Source organism: Phaeoacremonium minimum (genome assembly GCF_000392275.1).
Source record: "Phaeoacremonium minimum UCRPA7 unplaced genomic scaffold PA7_03_scaffold_41, whole genome shotgun sequence".
In the NCBI taxonomy this organism is placed as follows: Eukaryota; Fungi; Ascomycota; class Sordariomycetes; order Togniniales; family Togniniaceae; genus Phaeoacremonium; species Phaeoacremonium minimum.
The window spans coordinates 9,164-26,030 of NW_006920948.1; the positions used below are offsets into that span (position 1 = coordinate 9,164).

The 16,867-nt window shown below is 52.8% G+C and overlaps 3 protein-coding genes across 3 annotated transcripts; 1 reads left to right on the forward strand and 2 right to left on the reverse strand.

Annotated features, from left to right (window-relative positions):
- Window positions 1-350: 350 nt before the first annotated feature.
- UCRPA7_801 (hypothetical protein) lies at window positions 351-1,896 on the forward strand (the record flags this gene model as incomplete). The annotated part of the gene is made up of 2 exons (XM_007913398.1): window positions 351-909; window positions 968-1,896. 2 exons carry the CDS (start codon window positions 351-353, stop codon window positions 1,894-1,896), a joined length of 1,488 nt encoding a protein of 495 aa, XP_007911589.1.
- Window positions 1,897-2,348: 452 nt separating this feature from the next.
- Window positions 2,349-5,471, reverse strand: UCRPA7_802 (hypothetical protein; the record flags this gene model as incomplete). Its single annotated transcript, XM_007913393.1, has 1 exon — window positions 2,349-5,471. The coding sequence occupies one exon, from the start codon at window positions 5,469-5,471 to the stop codon at window positions 2,349-2,351; it is 3,123 nt and encodes a 1,040-aa protein (XP_007911584.1).
- Window positions 5,472-9,974: 4,503 nt separating this feature from the next.
- On the reverse strand, window positions 9,975-11,586 carry UCRPA7_803 (hypothetical protein; the record flags this gene model as incomplete). Its single annotated transcript, XM_007913397.1, has 2 exons — window positions 9,975-11,037; window positions 11,096-11,586. 2 exons carry the CDS (start codon window positions 11,584-11,586, stop codon window positions 9,975-9,977), a joined length of 1,554 nt encoding a protein of 517 aa, XP_007911588.1.
- Window positions 11,587-16,867: the final 5,281 nt, after the last annotated feature.

The following is a 16,867-nucleotide window of genomic DNA, read 5'->3' on the forward strand; positions in this document are numbered from 1 at the left end:
CCGAACGGCTCGGCCAGCAGACCGATGAGAACTACTGCAGGCCTTCCCGTAGTGATTTGCGGGGAGCTGGGACCGCTGCAGCCCTGTAGTCGTCATGCTCATTCTTTGCGCGGAGGCACAGCCTCGTTTCTTATCTACACTTATACCTAGGGACAGGTTGCTTTTCATATTGTAATGTTCTGATTCACAGCTATATGAGAGCTCTGGTGTCTCTGAGAACTTAAGCCCTTGGACATAGCGTGGTAAAGTCTTTTTCTTACTATGCTATGAACCAAGATATAAAGTAGCTGGAGAATTATCTATACATCTCCTATTATTCCTTGCATTGAATACATATTGCCTAGTTGAAAATGGTCTGGAGCAGAATATCAGTTGTGAACTTCGACAGGGACAACGTGACCGTCGGGCCCCCCATCAAATCTAAGAACGCACTCGACGAGCATTTCAACACTCGTCCTCAGGGATCGGCTAATCGACACTTGTATCTCGTCGAGCTCCAACAGAATTTCGCTGACGGCTCAATTCCCAATGAAGGACATGTCGACACCAATCTACAGGAGTTGATAGATATATTCGGTCAGCAACTCCAGGTGCCAGAGTTGTTCTTCGAGGACCATCTTGATGATGGTCTACGTTTCGGCTACATCTCAGATGTTCGCGACCCTGTCCTTCCCTCAAGCTTGAATCCTCGCAGGCAATTCCATCTCGAGTATCCAGAACCTCGAACACTCGACCCAACGGAGGTTGCGTTTCTCAGAGATGACGAGGCGTTCGTGGCGACATGCTCTTTGACGGGTCGGGATATCCTGTGCCACGAATGGAAAAAGGGGGAAGTTCTTCTCACGACTTCTCGGAAGTGCTCTTTCTGGTCGAAACTCAGCGATGATAGCGTCACTTTAGGATGGGATGGTAAGTTTGCTTGTGCCCTTTCACTCTTGATTCGTGTACTAAACTGACGTTCCTGTAGCGGTCATCCTTTGCGACCCTTCCGCAGTGGAAGGCCGTGTCAAAGGATCAACATTGATCTTGAAGCCGAACAAGTCATTTCCCTTTCCCGAAGGTTTCAATGTTGCCACATCCCGCCGGACCAGTCGCACGCGGCCGGGTCAACCTCGCCCAGGGCATGCTTCCATCTTCGATGATTTATGCTTCTACTACAGTAACCACAGCGACAAGCTGGGCGACGTCTCTGATCCGATGGCTGCCTCCCTATTCGCCAAGAAGATCGTTACCTCACACTATGCACACATCCTGGGGTTTGTTTCCCATCAGACAAGCAGTATGCGTGCTCGGGGATGGTCTCTCAAGAGGGCGAACCATCAGGAAGTCGATGAGTCCAGGGAGGTCGAGAAAGAATGGAGCCAGTACAGAGGAGGTGAGTTCATGGAGTCTCTGGCCACGAACCTCGACCAGCTTGGCATTCCACTCCTGCACAGCTCAGGCGACACCGGCGTAGTGGCGCACTACGGCGACTGGACATCGATTGATGTCGATCTGCAATATCTTTACATGACATTCGATTTGCGCCGTCGTGACTACGACCGCATCACCACCTCCATCGCGGCTTTTGTAGGGATGAAGGAGGCCGAGCGCTCGCTGAACGTCGCCAAACTGACAACATACTTCGCCCTTGTCCTAACTCCGTTGGCGTGGATGGCAAGTTTCTTCTCGATGAGCCCCAGATATCTGCCCGACGGTGACCTAAAGTGGGTGTATTGGTTGGTTTCGTTTGCCACTATTGCGATGAGTCTCGCCATCTACCGGCTTGGAAACATAATTAGGCTCAGGGATGTACGGTTGGACAAGTTGGTGAACGATCCGAGGAGGAATAGTTCGAGACGCGGATCCAATGCGAGCAAGGACACATCGGCATGGTCATTAGACGATATGCCGTAGCACTTGTATTTGGCTGTATTTCTTACATATTTTGTTGCTTAGGGATTGATTACCAATAAAGTTATTTGTCTTGTATAATTCCAAGCTTTCCATGCAGCCCTTGAAGCCCTTTTTTGGACTTGGTCGGTGCCAAATCGCATAATACCCTTTTTCCTTGCCTTATCCCCGACCAGAATCCGTGTACTCGCGTTGCCCTTCGCCAAACCGGCCATGTAGCCCACCCCGCCTCGTATGTGTATGTATTTAAGGGTATAAGTCTAATGTGTACAGAGAATGGAACCATAGCCAACAATCCGTCTATCCAATATGTTACAAGATCTCGAATCAAAGACTTAATTGAAATGCAAGGGTATCTTGAAGGAAGGTCTGGCCGTCATATATAAATGAAAGATTATATCTCTTGACAGCTTATCGTAAGATAGATGGACATAAAAGGCCAAGAAGACACAGGTCTACCTTGTGTCCTTGGCAGCCATCTGCATCCTCCGTAGCGCGTCGCGGTGAGCCTCAAGGAGGTCACCACGCCTCATACGCTCGTCAAACGCTTGGTCGGTGCGCTCTTTCTCCCACCTCGCCATCTCCCTGCGTTGCGCCTCAGCTTGTTTCTGGTTAAGGAGATAGCTTCGCTGCGCGTCGATGCTCTGCCGCACGTCGCTTTCCCCGCCGTACGGCACAGCTAGTGATGGAGTAGAGGCTCCCAGCAGACCGGTGCCTGTGACAAGAGGCGTCTCACGTCCCGTGGCTGCCAGGCCGTTCTGAGCAGTTGGCGTTGCGGTGCGCAAGTCAGCAGCAACCGACTCACGGAAGCTAGCGAGCTGGGCGGTGCGCGCTGCTTGCGTAGGGAGCTTGGATACGCGCTGTGGCTGGTGAGAGTCGAATGGTGTCGAGTCGACGTTAGCCGATAGCGAGACGCCCGATGCTGACCGTAGATTGGGCACGGCACTCGAAGGGCGTGAGACCAAGCTGGACGAGCTGAGTATGCTATTCTGACGCATCAGTTCGCGACGCTGACTGAGCGGTAGGTCATCCGCGTCGACGACTAGGCTCTGACCGCTCGCGGCGCCGAGTGCGGCAGCATACATAGGGTAGTTATGCATGGAGCCCGCGTCGCTTGCTGGAGCTGAAGGGATCATAGGCAGTGTGGACATGGAGGAGTCGGCTCGAACCAATGACCCGTATGACTTGTTTCGAAGAAGCATCTCACGCTTGCCTAGCAGAGTTTGGGGGCTCGAATAAGACACAATTCCAGGAACCGGAGGGCGGAAACCAGGCATATCTGCCGCGTCGTACGGTGTCGGCGATGAGTTCTTCGAGTTGGCGCCGGAGCTGTTGCCCTCTTCCTGGATGGCTTCCGGTGGACTGCCCGAAACCTCTACATCACCCTCTTCAGCGATGGGCTCCGCGATGACGCCAGATGTTCTCCGATGGAGGTTTGTAGACATCGACCTATGTGCAAAGGTATGTCCACCAAATGGATTTGCAGGTCCACTAGTAGTTGGCGAGGACGCAGAACCGGTGATCCGCCCCTGGCCGTTGAGAGCAGCAGCGGCTGCCTGATGAGCGGCAGCACGTGAGTCTGATCGTATCATAGTTGGAGATGCTACATGATTTGATAAAGTTGTAGCAGATCTTGGCATAGCTGGTGGAGGTGCTCCAGTATCTGCCGTCTGTTGGAGCTCTTCCACCATTACTGGTGCAGGCTTTTCCTGATCCTCGGACTTGCTGGTCTCTCTCGACTCCTCAGAAAGTTGTAGGCTTTCTGGCTCTGGAGCCTCCGCATTGCTGAGATGCTTTGCCCACTCATTCGTCCGGTAAGACATGGCAACTCGGGATAATGATCGAGGAAGGCGATCTTTTGTCAGGCTTGTAGGCGCCGAGTCCACAGAGGCAGTCGATTTTGCGTTCTTGGATTCAACTTGCTCAACCTCAGCGCCGCTTACAGATTTGCCCTTCTCTGTTGAGATGCCCTCAGTCTTCTGCACTTCAGTTGTAGCGGATAGTGATGACCGAGGACTGGCAGACTTGGCTATTTCTGACGCGAGGCTTTCAGAAGCAGAAACAGGTCTCTTGCCGACCCCCTTTGCGTTGCTTGGGAGTTGCAATAATGCGGGACTGTTCGGGCTGGTGACATCAGAAACCTCATCTCCTGCCTTATCTGCGAGCTCAGCTTTTATTTCAATTTTCCTTGGTTGCTTTTCATCTCGGACAGTAATATCATCGTCGCCAGTAGAGCTCATCCCGTCAATGGTCGCGGCAAGAGAATCGTTATCGTCTTCATTTTTAGCTCTGGGAAGAACGAGATCTTCTTGGCTCTCTTCTGGCGTTTGAGTCACGGTCGGCGACTCTTCAGGTTTCAGACTTCCCTGGGACTTCCTCTGCGACAATCTCCGGAGAAGATCCACGGAGCCCACTGACAGTCTGTTAGCAAAAGAACTTCGCTTGCTTCGGACGTCATCGTCGTCTGCAAAGGTGGCAATCGAAGAGCGATCGTCGTCATCGCGTTCTTCAGGGATTGTGAAGGGTAATGGGACGACTTCCGGTTGGGCTGATGCCCTTTTGCTTCCCAGACTGCCAGTTGACGACCTGTTGACTAGACGGGCCTCTCCATCTGAGCCTACCATCCACACCTTTTTCTCGCTCTCTGCGGGTTCATTGATGACAACCTCAGGCACATCGTCTGGTGCAACTCTAACAGTGACTGTTCCAGCTTTCTCATCTCTGCTGATCACCGACTCAGCTGGCGTTTTGAACTTTGGCGGCACTTCAGGCGGCATATCGTCGTGCGTCATTTCAGACATTTCGATAGGCTCGTCCACACCCGATGTTCGCCGTGTCACCGTGGTGCTAATGCTATGCCGCATTCGCTTCTCATTGTCTAGGTCACCGACTCCTGAATCATTGGAGGCGCTAAGGCTTCTCTGACCTTGTTCGCCCTCTCCATAGACGGCCTCCCATCGGTTCCTCTCCCGGGCATTGGCAGCCTCGATCTGTCTCCCCACATTCTCTTCCTCCTGTTGTAGCTGTCTCTCATCTTCGGCGTGTGCTGCGTCCTTCTTGGCCCGATGCTCCTGGATGATTTTCCAAAGTCTCATCTGAGACACGACACCCGCCAGAAAGATGATGACAGTTGCCGCAAGCTCAACACGTATGCCCTTGGTCAGCGGGTAGGTGTCCGCACCCAGAGGGAATAGATTGTCATTCAGATCCCAGACGTAAGCCCAAAACTCCTTTAGGCCAGCGCGGCTGAGAGAGTCGATCCCCAAGACGGTCGCGGTCGCTCCGGCAAACGCGATGCAGCCGATCAGAGAGTAATGCCTCGTGAAGCGACTGAAGTAGAGCGAGAAAGCCACGAGAGTGAAAGCAGCAATGAATCCGGCCTTACCGCCAGTGGAGCCAATGAGGCCGCCCTCCTTGAGCGTCAAGAGCCACATGCTCAGACAGAACCCGCCCAGAGCGCAGCCAAGGCATTCTGTGATCTCCTTGAAGACGATGGCGCCTCCTCCTAAAATGGCCCCAGTCCCAACGCATGCTACGACATATGCTCCCTGGACAGCATTGCTGACGGGTGGGTTCATGACATAGACAATGAGGATAGCAGTCCCCAGGCCAGCCAGATAAGCGGTAGAGAAAAAGGTATGCAACCACTGCTCCTTGATACCGATGAGCGTGTATACTGCGCCGGTAAGGAGTAAGATCACCCCCGCAACCGCCCATCCGGGTGTTATTTTGGGTTGGATTGGAAGCTCTCCGGCAGGAATTGTTGCTAAGAACGGTAAGCCTCTATTTTGATATATTATACAAGGCTATTTCGACTTACAGTTGAAGATCGTCTCGTTCAACGTTGAACCCGAGCCATTCGCGAGAGTGGACGAAGGCGCAAAGCTCGAAGTAGTCAACGTCGAAGTCACATTCTTGCTTGTGACACTAGCAGTGGGCTCCACTGTACTGCTCTCTGAGGGCGTTGTGGTTGTTGACTGGACATCATCGCCATTCTCAATTGTGGTGGGCGCCAAAGTCGTTGTCACAGGCGAATCCTGTCTTCGAGCTGGCTGTAGGAGACCTGCTATGGCGAGATTTAGGTAAAGGCTGAGGCATAGTACGGCCCATAGCCTAGAGCCTTTGAGCAACATCTTGCCTGCGTAACGTCCACTCAATATAGCACCTTGGTCTGCACGTCAGCCACTGTGGTACGGAGTGTGACTGAGGAACTGGCGAACTCAAGCTCGGGCGTGAGACATCATAGGCGGCAACAGGTTTGAACGACGAAGCTGTGGTCTTGCCAGAGCGCGAGGCGATCCAATGGCTTGACGCTGGCTGGCTAGTGTCCAGGTAAAACAGAATATGCCTCTTCGATCTTATTAGAGGAGAGAAAACACCAGAGGTATAATGGAACGTGGGAACGACAGGGTCATAAGATGGACGAGGGGCTTGTTGGTCTAAGGTAGGGCTAGAATAGGCATGCCCCAGCCGGAGAAGGAAACCGGGATATGAACAAGGTAGGTCCTAGCTGTAGAGGGGAACGAGTGGTGATCAAACCGGACGCGAAGAGTGATATAACGAAAGCGGCAGAGCGAGGAAGCGAGTGTAATGCGGAAGACTACTGAGGTGGTCCGCCTGCAGCAGTCATATATGAAAGAACTCTCTCTCGTATGGACAGATGACGCACCCTGACGAGATAAATGGGCTTGACTGCGTCGTGCTTGATCAAGGAAAGGAGGGACGAGAGGAAGAAGAAGGAAAGCCAACACCCAGGCTAGAAGAGCCATGCAGGAGCAGTAACAGCAGCACATCGCGGGGTTACCTAACCGTCACAAAGTCAATTTCATTTTCTTTCGTCCAGCTGCTCTGCCGAGTTGACGACCAAAGCACTCGCCAAGGCACCACAAAGGCATGATCCGACTGGACGGGCCAGAGGCCGGGAGATTACCATGAAAGTATACAGGGAACAGAAGTGGGAAAGCCGCGAGGCGTAGTCCATGTGCGGAAACCGCTAGGAGATTTTACAAGGCGGCCGGGGTGGTTAGTCTGCTTGGGACATGTCGCGGTTAGCGAGTGACAAGAGTCACAGGAGAGACGTTGGATGAAAATCCGAGGCGCCTCCATCCCCAAATTGGCTGAGCAGGGATCCGGGCCATGCCTGAATGATTCGCTGGGGGCATGGGGCCACACTGTGCCTGACCACCAGCTGGCCCAAGTTGATGTGGTTCGAGGCCCAAACAGCTGGTGCCGAAGTTCCTATTACAGCTATTGCAAGATGACCTTGCCGACTGCCCCTGGCTGAGGCTTTTGTCGTAGGCGCAGGAGAGGTTAGACGAAAAAGCAAATAGGAAAGAAAAGCGAGAGGAAGTTGTAATTGCTCGCTCGTCGGTATGACGATCAGCAGCAAAGAGACACAGTCAAGACAAAGCAAGACACGGCCATTGACAGCAGATGGCTGCCCACCTGATCGTAATGTGTGGAAGAGAGGCGTAGAAGCTGGCCCGAAAGAATCTGAAGAGCCAGAGACCCATAATCGGTGTACATGCATGCCATCACGTAGCAACGGCCGGGAAGCGGAAAAGAAGCATGTAGCGTGCCTCTGCCGATGGAGAGAATACAGTAGCACATGCAGGCTAAATTACGTCTCCAGTTTCGAAGCGAAAGCTTTCCCGCGCATCGATCCCTGACCTGGAGCCGTTTGCAGATGTGTGTGTGAGTGCGAGGAGAGAGAGCTTGGCTTCTCCTTCGCCAATCAGCCGAGCCAATTCGGCCATTTTTGTTCCTGATGACGCCTTGTGGGCTCTTTCCCACGGGCTCTACTGCACGAGCGAGCACTAACGTGAACCTCCGCGCGCCCGCCGTTGCACATCAAAATAAAGCTGCCAACTTCCTGATGAATGACTTTGGCGTTGTAATTAGCAAACGCGCAAAGAAAAAAGAAAAAACTTGGAATATGCCCGCCGTTGCCGTTTCTCGCGTCGTCGTGTGAATGGACAACCAGAATCCAGTCTCGAGGGGCCGGCAGTCCGCTGGTGTATCCGGAACGTTTGCACCGCAGACAAGACACTGACACCACCGTGCATGGGCTACCACCAAGTTGAGCCAAGCCCATCCGACGAACGCGTGGTGAAGAGACACCAAACGCAGCGCTGATAGGAAGATGCAAGACGCGCGCTGATGCAACCCTCGGTGGGAGAAGTGAGGTTGCTGCAGCGCAACCCTGCAACGCAGGCTTTCCGCGACCCGGCCCAGCTCTCCTCAACTCTAAATCGCCGATTTGCAGGTCGCAATATCCTGTTTTCGGCTCTTGACAACGCACTCAGCTTCAGCTAGCCCGTCACGATGACCGACAGACCGCATCATCAAGCTTCAATCATCACCAAGTGACCCAAAGCGGCGAGAGCTGATAAGACTGACAGCTTGTCAAGGCCAATAGCTGAATCTGAGTTCTAAAGTTGTGGGGACGGCGAATGGATGGTAAGGAACAGGAATAGCTTCAAGTTGGTGGTCTGTAAGTAACTAGGTACCCTGATATCATGGTACTTGAGCTTCTCCACGCGGCGTCTAGGAGGAACCTAGTTAAATTAGGGGTCCACACCACCAACGTCCTGTCTTGGGAGCTCTACGCGGGCCGCATGCGTTCCTCCTACTCACCTAGGAAGCATCATGAGAGCCTCAGAGACGCTGTGGCTTGCCGTACTCAAGTGCCAGGATTCATGCATTGATTCATGTCTCACCCTTCAGCTGCAAAGGGGCAAACGGCCATAGTGGGGAGCACTGGCAGGCTGAGACGATGAAAAGGAGCCGCTTAAGGTCGAACACGCCTCAATTTTCTCCGTCTCGAGGCTGAAGGCTCCCCGCAGCAAGGGTCGAAGTGTCGCATGAATGTGGCTCTGTTGAACTGGCTTCAACCCGCCGCATTTGGACGAGCAGTGCCTCAGCGCATGAACGCTCAGCATCGCGCTCTTCGTATTCAGCAACGCTGTACTCCCAACATTCTTGACTTTGACTTGCTCTGCTTCGGTTGCACGATGCCGTGATTTCTACATCAAGCAAGACAGACTCGTGTAATTCCGGCATTCTCAACGAGTTGTGCTACCTTTCTCAGCTTGGACACTCACACTTTTGTAATCAGAGACGTTCCTCTCAGCTGGCGTACGCACGGTAGCGGGCCCCCCATGTGCTCCACTTGTACTGTATCAGTTGTTGATCGGATAATCGGTTGGCAGCGTTGTATGAGAATCGATCCTCGATCCGCTCTCCCAAAGATCTTGCTCCTCTCGGCGCACCTTTCCTTGACGAGCTGCATTCAATTTGGTGGGGCCTTCATGCCATTTCAGTGCTTTCCAGATGCTGTACAAACTGTGACTTTCAACAATGCGTAAATGGCATCTGATGTCTCGCAATGGGTAACAATTCCGCGCTGTCTTCAATCTTTCTTCAAATTGTTAAACTGGATCCGGCCAATCTGGATAATATGCTCCTAATTATACGATGTTCTTAAGGATCATAGCTTCATTCCACTTTCCAAGTCTCTGGATCGCAAGTTGTTTGAGATGAACGGCACGGGAGACGGCTCAATGGCAGTAAAGTCCCAGATCTGGTTGATTCTATTAAGCCGAACGAACCCTCTCAGCTGTATCTCATCTCCTCTACGTCAAACAACGTCTACGCTTCACATGCTAACATGCCAGACTTTGAGTGATTATCGGGTCGTACAATTATAGCCATTTCTTGAATTCCGAAGAGAACCCACATAACATATATGTTACTTCAATAAAGTTTGCATCAGCCTTTTAGCAAAGACATATCAGCTTGTAAGAATTCCGCTCAGTGCTCACCGAGCCCAGCATCTTCGTGCGTGGACACCGACCAAGCACATCCTATTCCATTGCCCTGAGACCTTGTACCCCCAAGTGAACTCCTTGCCGTCTCCCATCCTGTAACCTGTTTGCTTGGTATCATAATCCCGCCATGAATAATACATCCGCTAAGAATAATCGTATAGAGAGAGCTTTTGAACGCGGTAGGAGAGATTTCATGATCATTTTGACCCTAGCGATACCTAAGAAGGCAGCCGACTCTTGTTCCAGCCAAGCTCAACGTTTCGAAAGTCGTGATGGCACACGATCACGGTCCCTTTCGCGCTCCCGGTCCCGATCTGACCCAGGCCGTGAGTGGCTCGCCGGCTTCCGGGTTCGTGAGCCTCTGCCACCGTGTTCCTGTTGCGGCTTCTTGCGGAACAGAACAGCCGATACGGTACGGAATGGCAGAGCAACCAACTTGATGATGCTTTGAAATGGTAACAATATCAAAGTGACGACCCACTCCATAATCCAGCCGGCAATGTTCCACTGTGAGTTACTGTTCTTCGCAGCAGCTGCCGCCAGCGAGATGGCGTCGTTCAGCCTCGTGTCGATGGCTGCTAGCCGTGACTCCGTCTGGAAGGCAAGGACAGTTGCCTTCTTTTCGTAGCGCCGCACGGCACGGTTCAGGGCGTCGAGCTCTGGCTGAATCGCATTGCGGACCTCTCGTATCATGGCCGCTTCCTGCTTGCCCTTGGACGGCGGGCTGTTCCCATTTTGCGTGTTCTGAGCGTTTTGGCCGAACGGTGAGTTCTCTGGCATGACACGAGACTCTAGCTCCTGTAGACGTAGAGTCATTTCCTCTAGCTGCGTTGTGTCCTGTTCTTCTTGCCTATAGGGGTTTGCATTCACTACCCGTTGCAGGTGTAGCGTCCTGGCCTGTATCAGTTTCATCGCATGAGAAAGTGGATGCAGCTCTGCCGCGAGCAAAAAGATCGAGATGTTAAAGTTGTTGACCAAGCCCTCAGAGGGTCTGCTGAGCTGTGCTCGGATGGTATGTAGTAGATATGCTCCGATGACAGGGCATATGAAGCAGGAGCCCAGAGCCAGAACCTCGTGTATGTAGAGTTCATTGAGGGCTGCCTCCAGCGATCTCGTACGGCGCGGATTGGTATGTGCTGGCTTTGTGTCTTGAACCTGTGGCGATCCTTCCTCGGGGACATCGTCTAGAGTTCCTCCTGACAGCGGAACCGGTGGCCCACGAGGACTGTATTCCCCTTCGCTGTCGTCGTCAACTGCGAGATCCATCATCATCTCCTCCCTAACTCGGACCTCTTGCGCTGCGTGGTACCACTGCCTGTCATATGTGTTAGCATATACTGATATGATCGTAACGGGGTCTGTGAAGAGCTCACCAGGGCTGCATGACGGTATAACGGAGGAATATGGCAGCCAGGCCGAGTAACATAACATCCGTGATAATTGCACTGCCATTCTGGAACAGAACGCCACCGAGGGCAGGTAGTAGTGCAAACGCTAGAGGCAAGGTCGCTCTCGTCGAGCCCTCCTGACTATCAAGGTTCGTGCCCCGCGGGTTCAAAATATCATCTGTACTGTCGCGCAAGCTCTTGCGCGCCTCCCCCAAGCTGTAGTCTGAGAAGTTGGAGCTTCGCCGGCGCGGCGAGTCGAACGATGTCTCGGTCGCGAGCTGGCTCAGCAGCGGTCGCCGTCTGAACTGCGTCGTCTCATCGATGGTTGCCGCGCGCCGGAATGCATGCCCGGGTGGCGGCGTTGCGGGCAGGGCGGAGGAGGACGACGGCGCGGTCCCGCCAGCCCTGGACACGGCCGGGCTGACTGCAGGGCTGGGGTTGTCAACGTGCGCGACGCTGGGTTTCTCATCGGCCATCGCCATGGCGGTGGTGGTTTCGCATGGACGCTTATATGAGGTTTCGTGCCTGGGGATCAGATCGATCTCTAGGATATGCGCCCGAGGTGGGGAGATCCCCTTGAGGTGGGTGCAATGCGTGGGATGCTCGTCATCAATACGCGATCCCAGTAGCTGAGCTGCTTAACGGGTGACAGGGGCGCTACCGAGCTGACCTAGTGTACGTCGCTACGTCACCCTGTCTTACACCGATTGAACCAATGAAGCGCCCGGAGTCAATGGAACTGCGTCTGCAAAGACACCCGACACTCTGCGATTGGACTATGTTGTCAGGAACAGCTATCATCCCCTGGTAGACTCTTTAGCACTTCAGGTTGTAAGTGCTAATGGTTTCAACCCGCTGCACAATGAATAAGGCGCTTCCAGCATCAAGGCTCTTGCATACTATACAATCATCTCGATTCTCCCGGAGGTGGCTAGTATTCATCCCCAAGTTGTACGAATACCCGAACAAGACTAAATGTGCCGCTTTGCCAAATAGGAATTTGGAGGACGGCCGAGGGTCCCGAAGTAGGTGAGTGTCCTTGGAAGGCTTAGGCCAGAGGCATAAGTGACATGGGTTGTGGGAATCCTCATCAAACTTCCGAAATGCAACAAGTCTTCTCGAAGAAATGAGCTTGTTGTCGACAGAAAATGGTAGCTGACACGAAAGGGGCAAGCCAGTGCATAAGCAGGACACTCCCAATCTCAGTACGACACGTTGAATTCAGAGCTTCACAGTGATGTTGACAACGATATGACTGTCGGAGTTAGACTGAGCCTACAGGTGATCCAGGGGTTGGTAGGATATAGCTTGCCGACGGGGCTATACTGATGGACCTCATCTAGCGTTCCCAACTGCTCGGGAGCGTCGATGTCAGACGACATGGGCCCTAGACATTGCTGAAGGAAGTAATGTATCTCGATTTTCAAGAGCATTCGCTGTTGATGCAACCTTAGAGACGATTCTTCTTCCATCTATTGATGGCCCGATAAGCAGGTCCAAGTCTGTGGATTCTTAATTCTAGAACCTGAAGAGGCGTCTAGAATATAAGTGAGGGAAAGTAGGTTATGCAACATGCAACCCCCCCACACACACACTCATCACTCATTTTCCCAGTCTGAAGCAAGCCTTTAATGATCCATTATTCTCCAATTCTCCGTTGCGATGATGTGGTCAGCCGAGGAAGGCAAACTGGACGCGCTGCAATTTGCCTTGAGTGTCTTGTGATCCCGCTGGCTATCCTACAAAGGATACTATGTCGACGGATAGCCATGTGGCGATTACATGTATCCTCCGCACAGACAACTTGGGACGAAGGCCATTGCATAGGCTCTGTTTCAACAGGACCAGAACTGCCTGATCGCCGAGCAAGCACATATCAAGTAGGCAAGGTCTGGAGAGCTGAGGCGTAATTGTGATGCCCATCTTGCGATTTCTTGCCATGGTGAGACGCAGGAACAGCTTTCAGACGAAGCCTTCGAGCCCGTTTTCAAGTCTTGACCGGGAGCTTGCCTGCATATTTAGAGAAGCCACCAAGCAAGGTAGGCTCCCGTGAGACCGGGGCCCAGCTGAAGTGACGATCCAAGCAAACCCTGTCCAATAAATATAGCAGACAGGCAGGCATTGGCGTCCTGCCTTGATCCGGGGAAGAAAAGTTTTCGAAATAAAGCACAATTTAAAGCTCCACTACTTCGCTGAAGACTTCAATATATGAGACCAGGCGACGGGTTGCGCATGCTTTCGGACACGCCGTGGTGTTTCCCAGTTGCTGCCCAGGGGCTTATCCTGTCTCTTCCTCGAGCTGATATCTCTTTTGTCTACCACCCACCCTCTTCACATCACATCGGTTTACTTCACTTTTAAACACCTACTCAGTCTTTATTGTAGGCAAACTCGACGACTTCCCGTGCGCTCAGCCCATTACCAGTCGACCCAATTGTATCCCGAGCAGATCACCAGCGGCGACGGGAGCAGAAGAAGAAAAAAGATTGGGGTTGCCAGCAGCACGCAGGCTCGAGGGCTGCGAGCGTGACTGCCGGCTCAGCAGCGTCCCATTATGCTGGAATTTGGGGTCCTTGCTAACCCCCATTCGGCGAATCCCCTGATTAACAGCAGCAAGCCCAGCGGCCCCAGCCCTCATCCAGCCAGGCCAGCATCGAAGCGAACGACGGCTGAGCCAGTCACCGTGCTAGGCCTGCCTTTGCTGCTGCAAGCACTCCTGCACCTGCGCCTGTGCCTGCGCCTGCATACCCACAAACCCTCAATCCACCACCAAGCCCACAAGGACCAGTGTGCCCTGCTAACGCTGTTGCGTTTGCCATTGCTGCTGCTGTTGCTATCAATAATATCACGGCTATTAAGACTCGAGAATTGCCTCTCCTCTCCTTTACGAAGACCGTCGCTGTTGCTACGCTGCGATCGCCCGGACCACCGCCCGAACGAGACTCTCGACCGTTGGCAGCGAAAATCTCCACTTTCGCCCTTTCCACAAAACATCGGCTCCTCCTCCTCCTCCCACGCGCAGCTGCCACTGCCACGGCCATTCGCACGGCTACAGCAACCCAACAGGCGAGTCGAGGAGGGCAAAAAAGGGCATCCAGGGAAAATATCAGTGCTACGGGCCGACCTTCTCAGCTGTCTACTGCAGCAATCGAGTCTCTTCAGAATCAGGAAGGCCGTCTCACCGGCCGCCTTTGAAGGGTCTTTCCCACGGCTTCTCACGCAGCTCTCGCAAAGCCTGCGCAGTCGATCCAACCATCCGCCCTGACGCCTGATGAGATCCCGAACCTGCATCCATCGGCAAACCTGAATCTAGATGCCCCTGCGCCAGAGAACAACCCGCGCATCATTTCGCCCTCTCAGCAGCCAACCTATCCCGGCGCCTCAACCCCAACCCCGGAAGTGCCAATAGCCGCCCCATCTGCCCTGCATCATTATCGCCGTGATCAGCCAGCGGCATCTGGTCCCAGTTTCCTGCGAAGGGCTTACGCGCCCCAGCTTCAATCGCCCTTCCGGAATCGTGCAGCCGCAGCCTCCAACACCATCCAGAGACCCCTCCGCCGGCTTTCTACCGCCAGACTCTGGAATCCGACCAACTCGACCCCGAGGTTGCCCAACTCCAACTCCAACCGACGCCGACGTACTTCCACACCCCCGCCGCCCTCAATCCCGCTTTCGCACCCTGCTCTCAACACTTCCACCGATCCCACTGACCCTGTCGGCACAGGAGCTGGCGATTATCCCCTGCTGACTCTTGCCGAACAGCGTCACAGCAGGCATTCCTTCTCTGGACGTGGAAGTCTTCAGGTCGAACGTACCGGAGGCGGAGATCGGGTTAGCCTACCGAGATCTGTTCGACATTCGTACGACGAGAAGCGAAAGAGTATCACGCCCTCGCCAACCGTTGAGGCCGGTCCATCGACAATCAAACCTGCACCACTACGACAAGAGACAAAGGAGCCATTACAACCGAGAGTTACTGGCTTGAGGAAGAGGGGCCAAAGCGTCAGCCATCCTAGAATCTCTGTCGGCCTTGTTCGCGAGGATCGCAAGTTTAGTCCAAGAAAATTAGACAAGGGCAAAGGAAAAGCAATCATGCCTCACGCAGAGAGTGAAGATGACCAGGCGCGATCCTACTCCAAGGATCTCGAGCGCGGGCCAGATGTCCTTCCACGACAGTCGACGACCTCAATGCCCGATGTAATTGGATCTGCTATCTCATCATCGAACTCATCTATTATGGGAGACCCAGATCAACAAGCTGACGATGAAGAATGGGGTCCGCAACACCCATGCTACCCCCATCTCAACCCTCATGTGCCTATCGATTCTCCAGAGTACGTCACGACCCGCATCATCAGGGTAAGGCGAGACTGGTTGCTCGAAGGCGATTTGGCACCCACCTTTTCGAACATGTATCCCGAAATTCTCGACCCGGCTGGCTTGTCAGAACAAGAATTCCGCCGGGTTATAGAGAAGGTGAATGCAGTCCTTGTCCCGACCTTCAACCCTTATAGCTGGAGGAACATCATCGACGGCATTTTAGGCGTCGCAACCGGTTGGCTCTGGGAAGATTTTGGCTTCACCAACGTCAAGTCCCGATTGCAGAGCCTCGAGAAATGGATCGAGAAATGGAATATCGAAATGGAGAAGACACTTGGTACAGAAGATGGCGTTATTCCTCCCAAGATTGTTCCTCTACGTCGTACGGCATACATGACAGTAAGTTCATATTTGTGTAATTCTTAAAAGAACGACTCAAATACTGATAGTGGAACAGCTTGATATCCAGATCTTCGATCCAGAAATTTTACCAGCTCAAAGCACACCGGTTGCTTCACGATCTGGTATTCATATCGAACCATCCACAGCTGCTGTATCATCATAACATTCAGCATTTCCTACTGTCAACCATTGTTCCAAGTTCTACTTTGCTTCTATAATCCCCCTTTTTTTCTCATATGTCTTTTTAATTGGGCTACATGGGATGAATCATGAACATACCGGGAAATTCTTAGGCTCTTGACATTGTTTTATATGGGCCTTGTTTCTTCATTCAAAAAGCGTTGTCTTCTCGGCCGCTGCTCTGCTTGATTATACCACCTCATAAGCATCGGCGTTTTGGTTGTGTCTGCCCTAGACCATTGTCTAAAGCTAGGCTTGCTTTGCAGCAAGACTTTGGCAGGGCATTTTTGTCAGGAGTGTTTCTGTTAATTTCGAAGGGTGTGGGAATATTGTCGGGATCAGTGCTATTAGACGACATTGTCTTCAGGACATGGGCTGGGGGGCTTTCTTCGAAGCCAGGGCCAGCCCAGGCAGGACTATTATGATTAAGACTTGGGCATTGTATATTTGGGAAAGACTAGAGAACGCATATTGATTTTCCTCGAGTTCCCTGGATACTACCTAGAGGTTCTATGACAAGGTTGAGACAGTCCTAGCTGTGATACCATGTTGCTCAAGGAGAGCTGCCATCTGTTCCTGGGGCTTCAGTGGGTCCAAGTGGGTTTGAGCCTCATGAGCACAGTGACTCATCTTTTGATCCAACTAGGTAAGCACGAACCTAATTGCATTATGCTAGCGCTTTCATCCTACGCATGCTGTATCGTGAATTTCGTCCCACGGCCCCTGCCCCTTTGGGACAGTCGTCACCCACCCAAGTGAGGGCGTTCTTCCCTGCTCGTAGGTCTTGCCTCATTAATGATCTCTGGGCCGTCAATTGAATAACAACAGCTGCTTGGCGCAGCGGAAGCGCGGTAT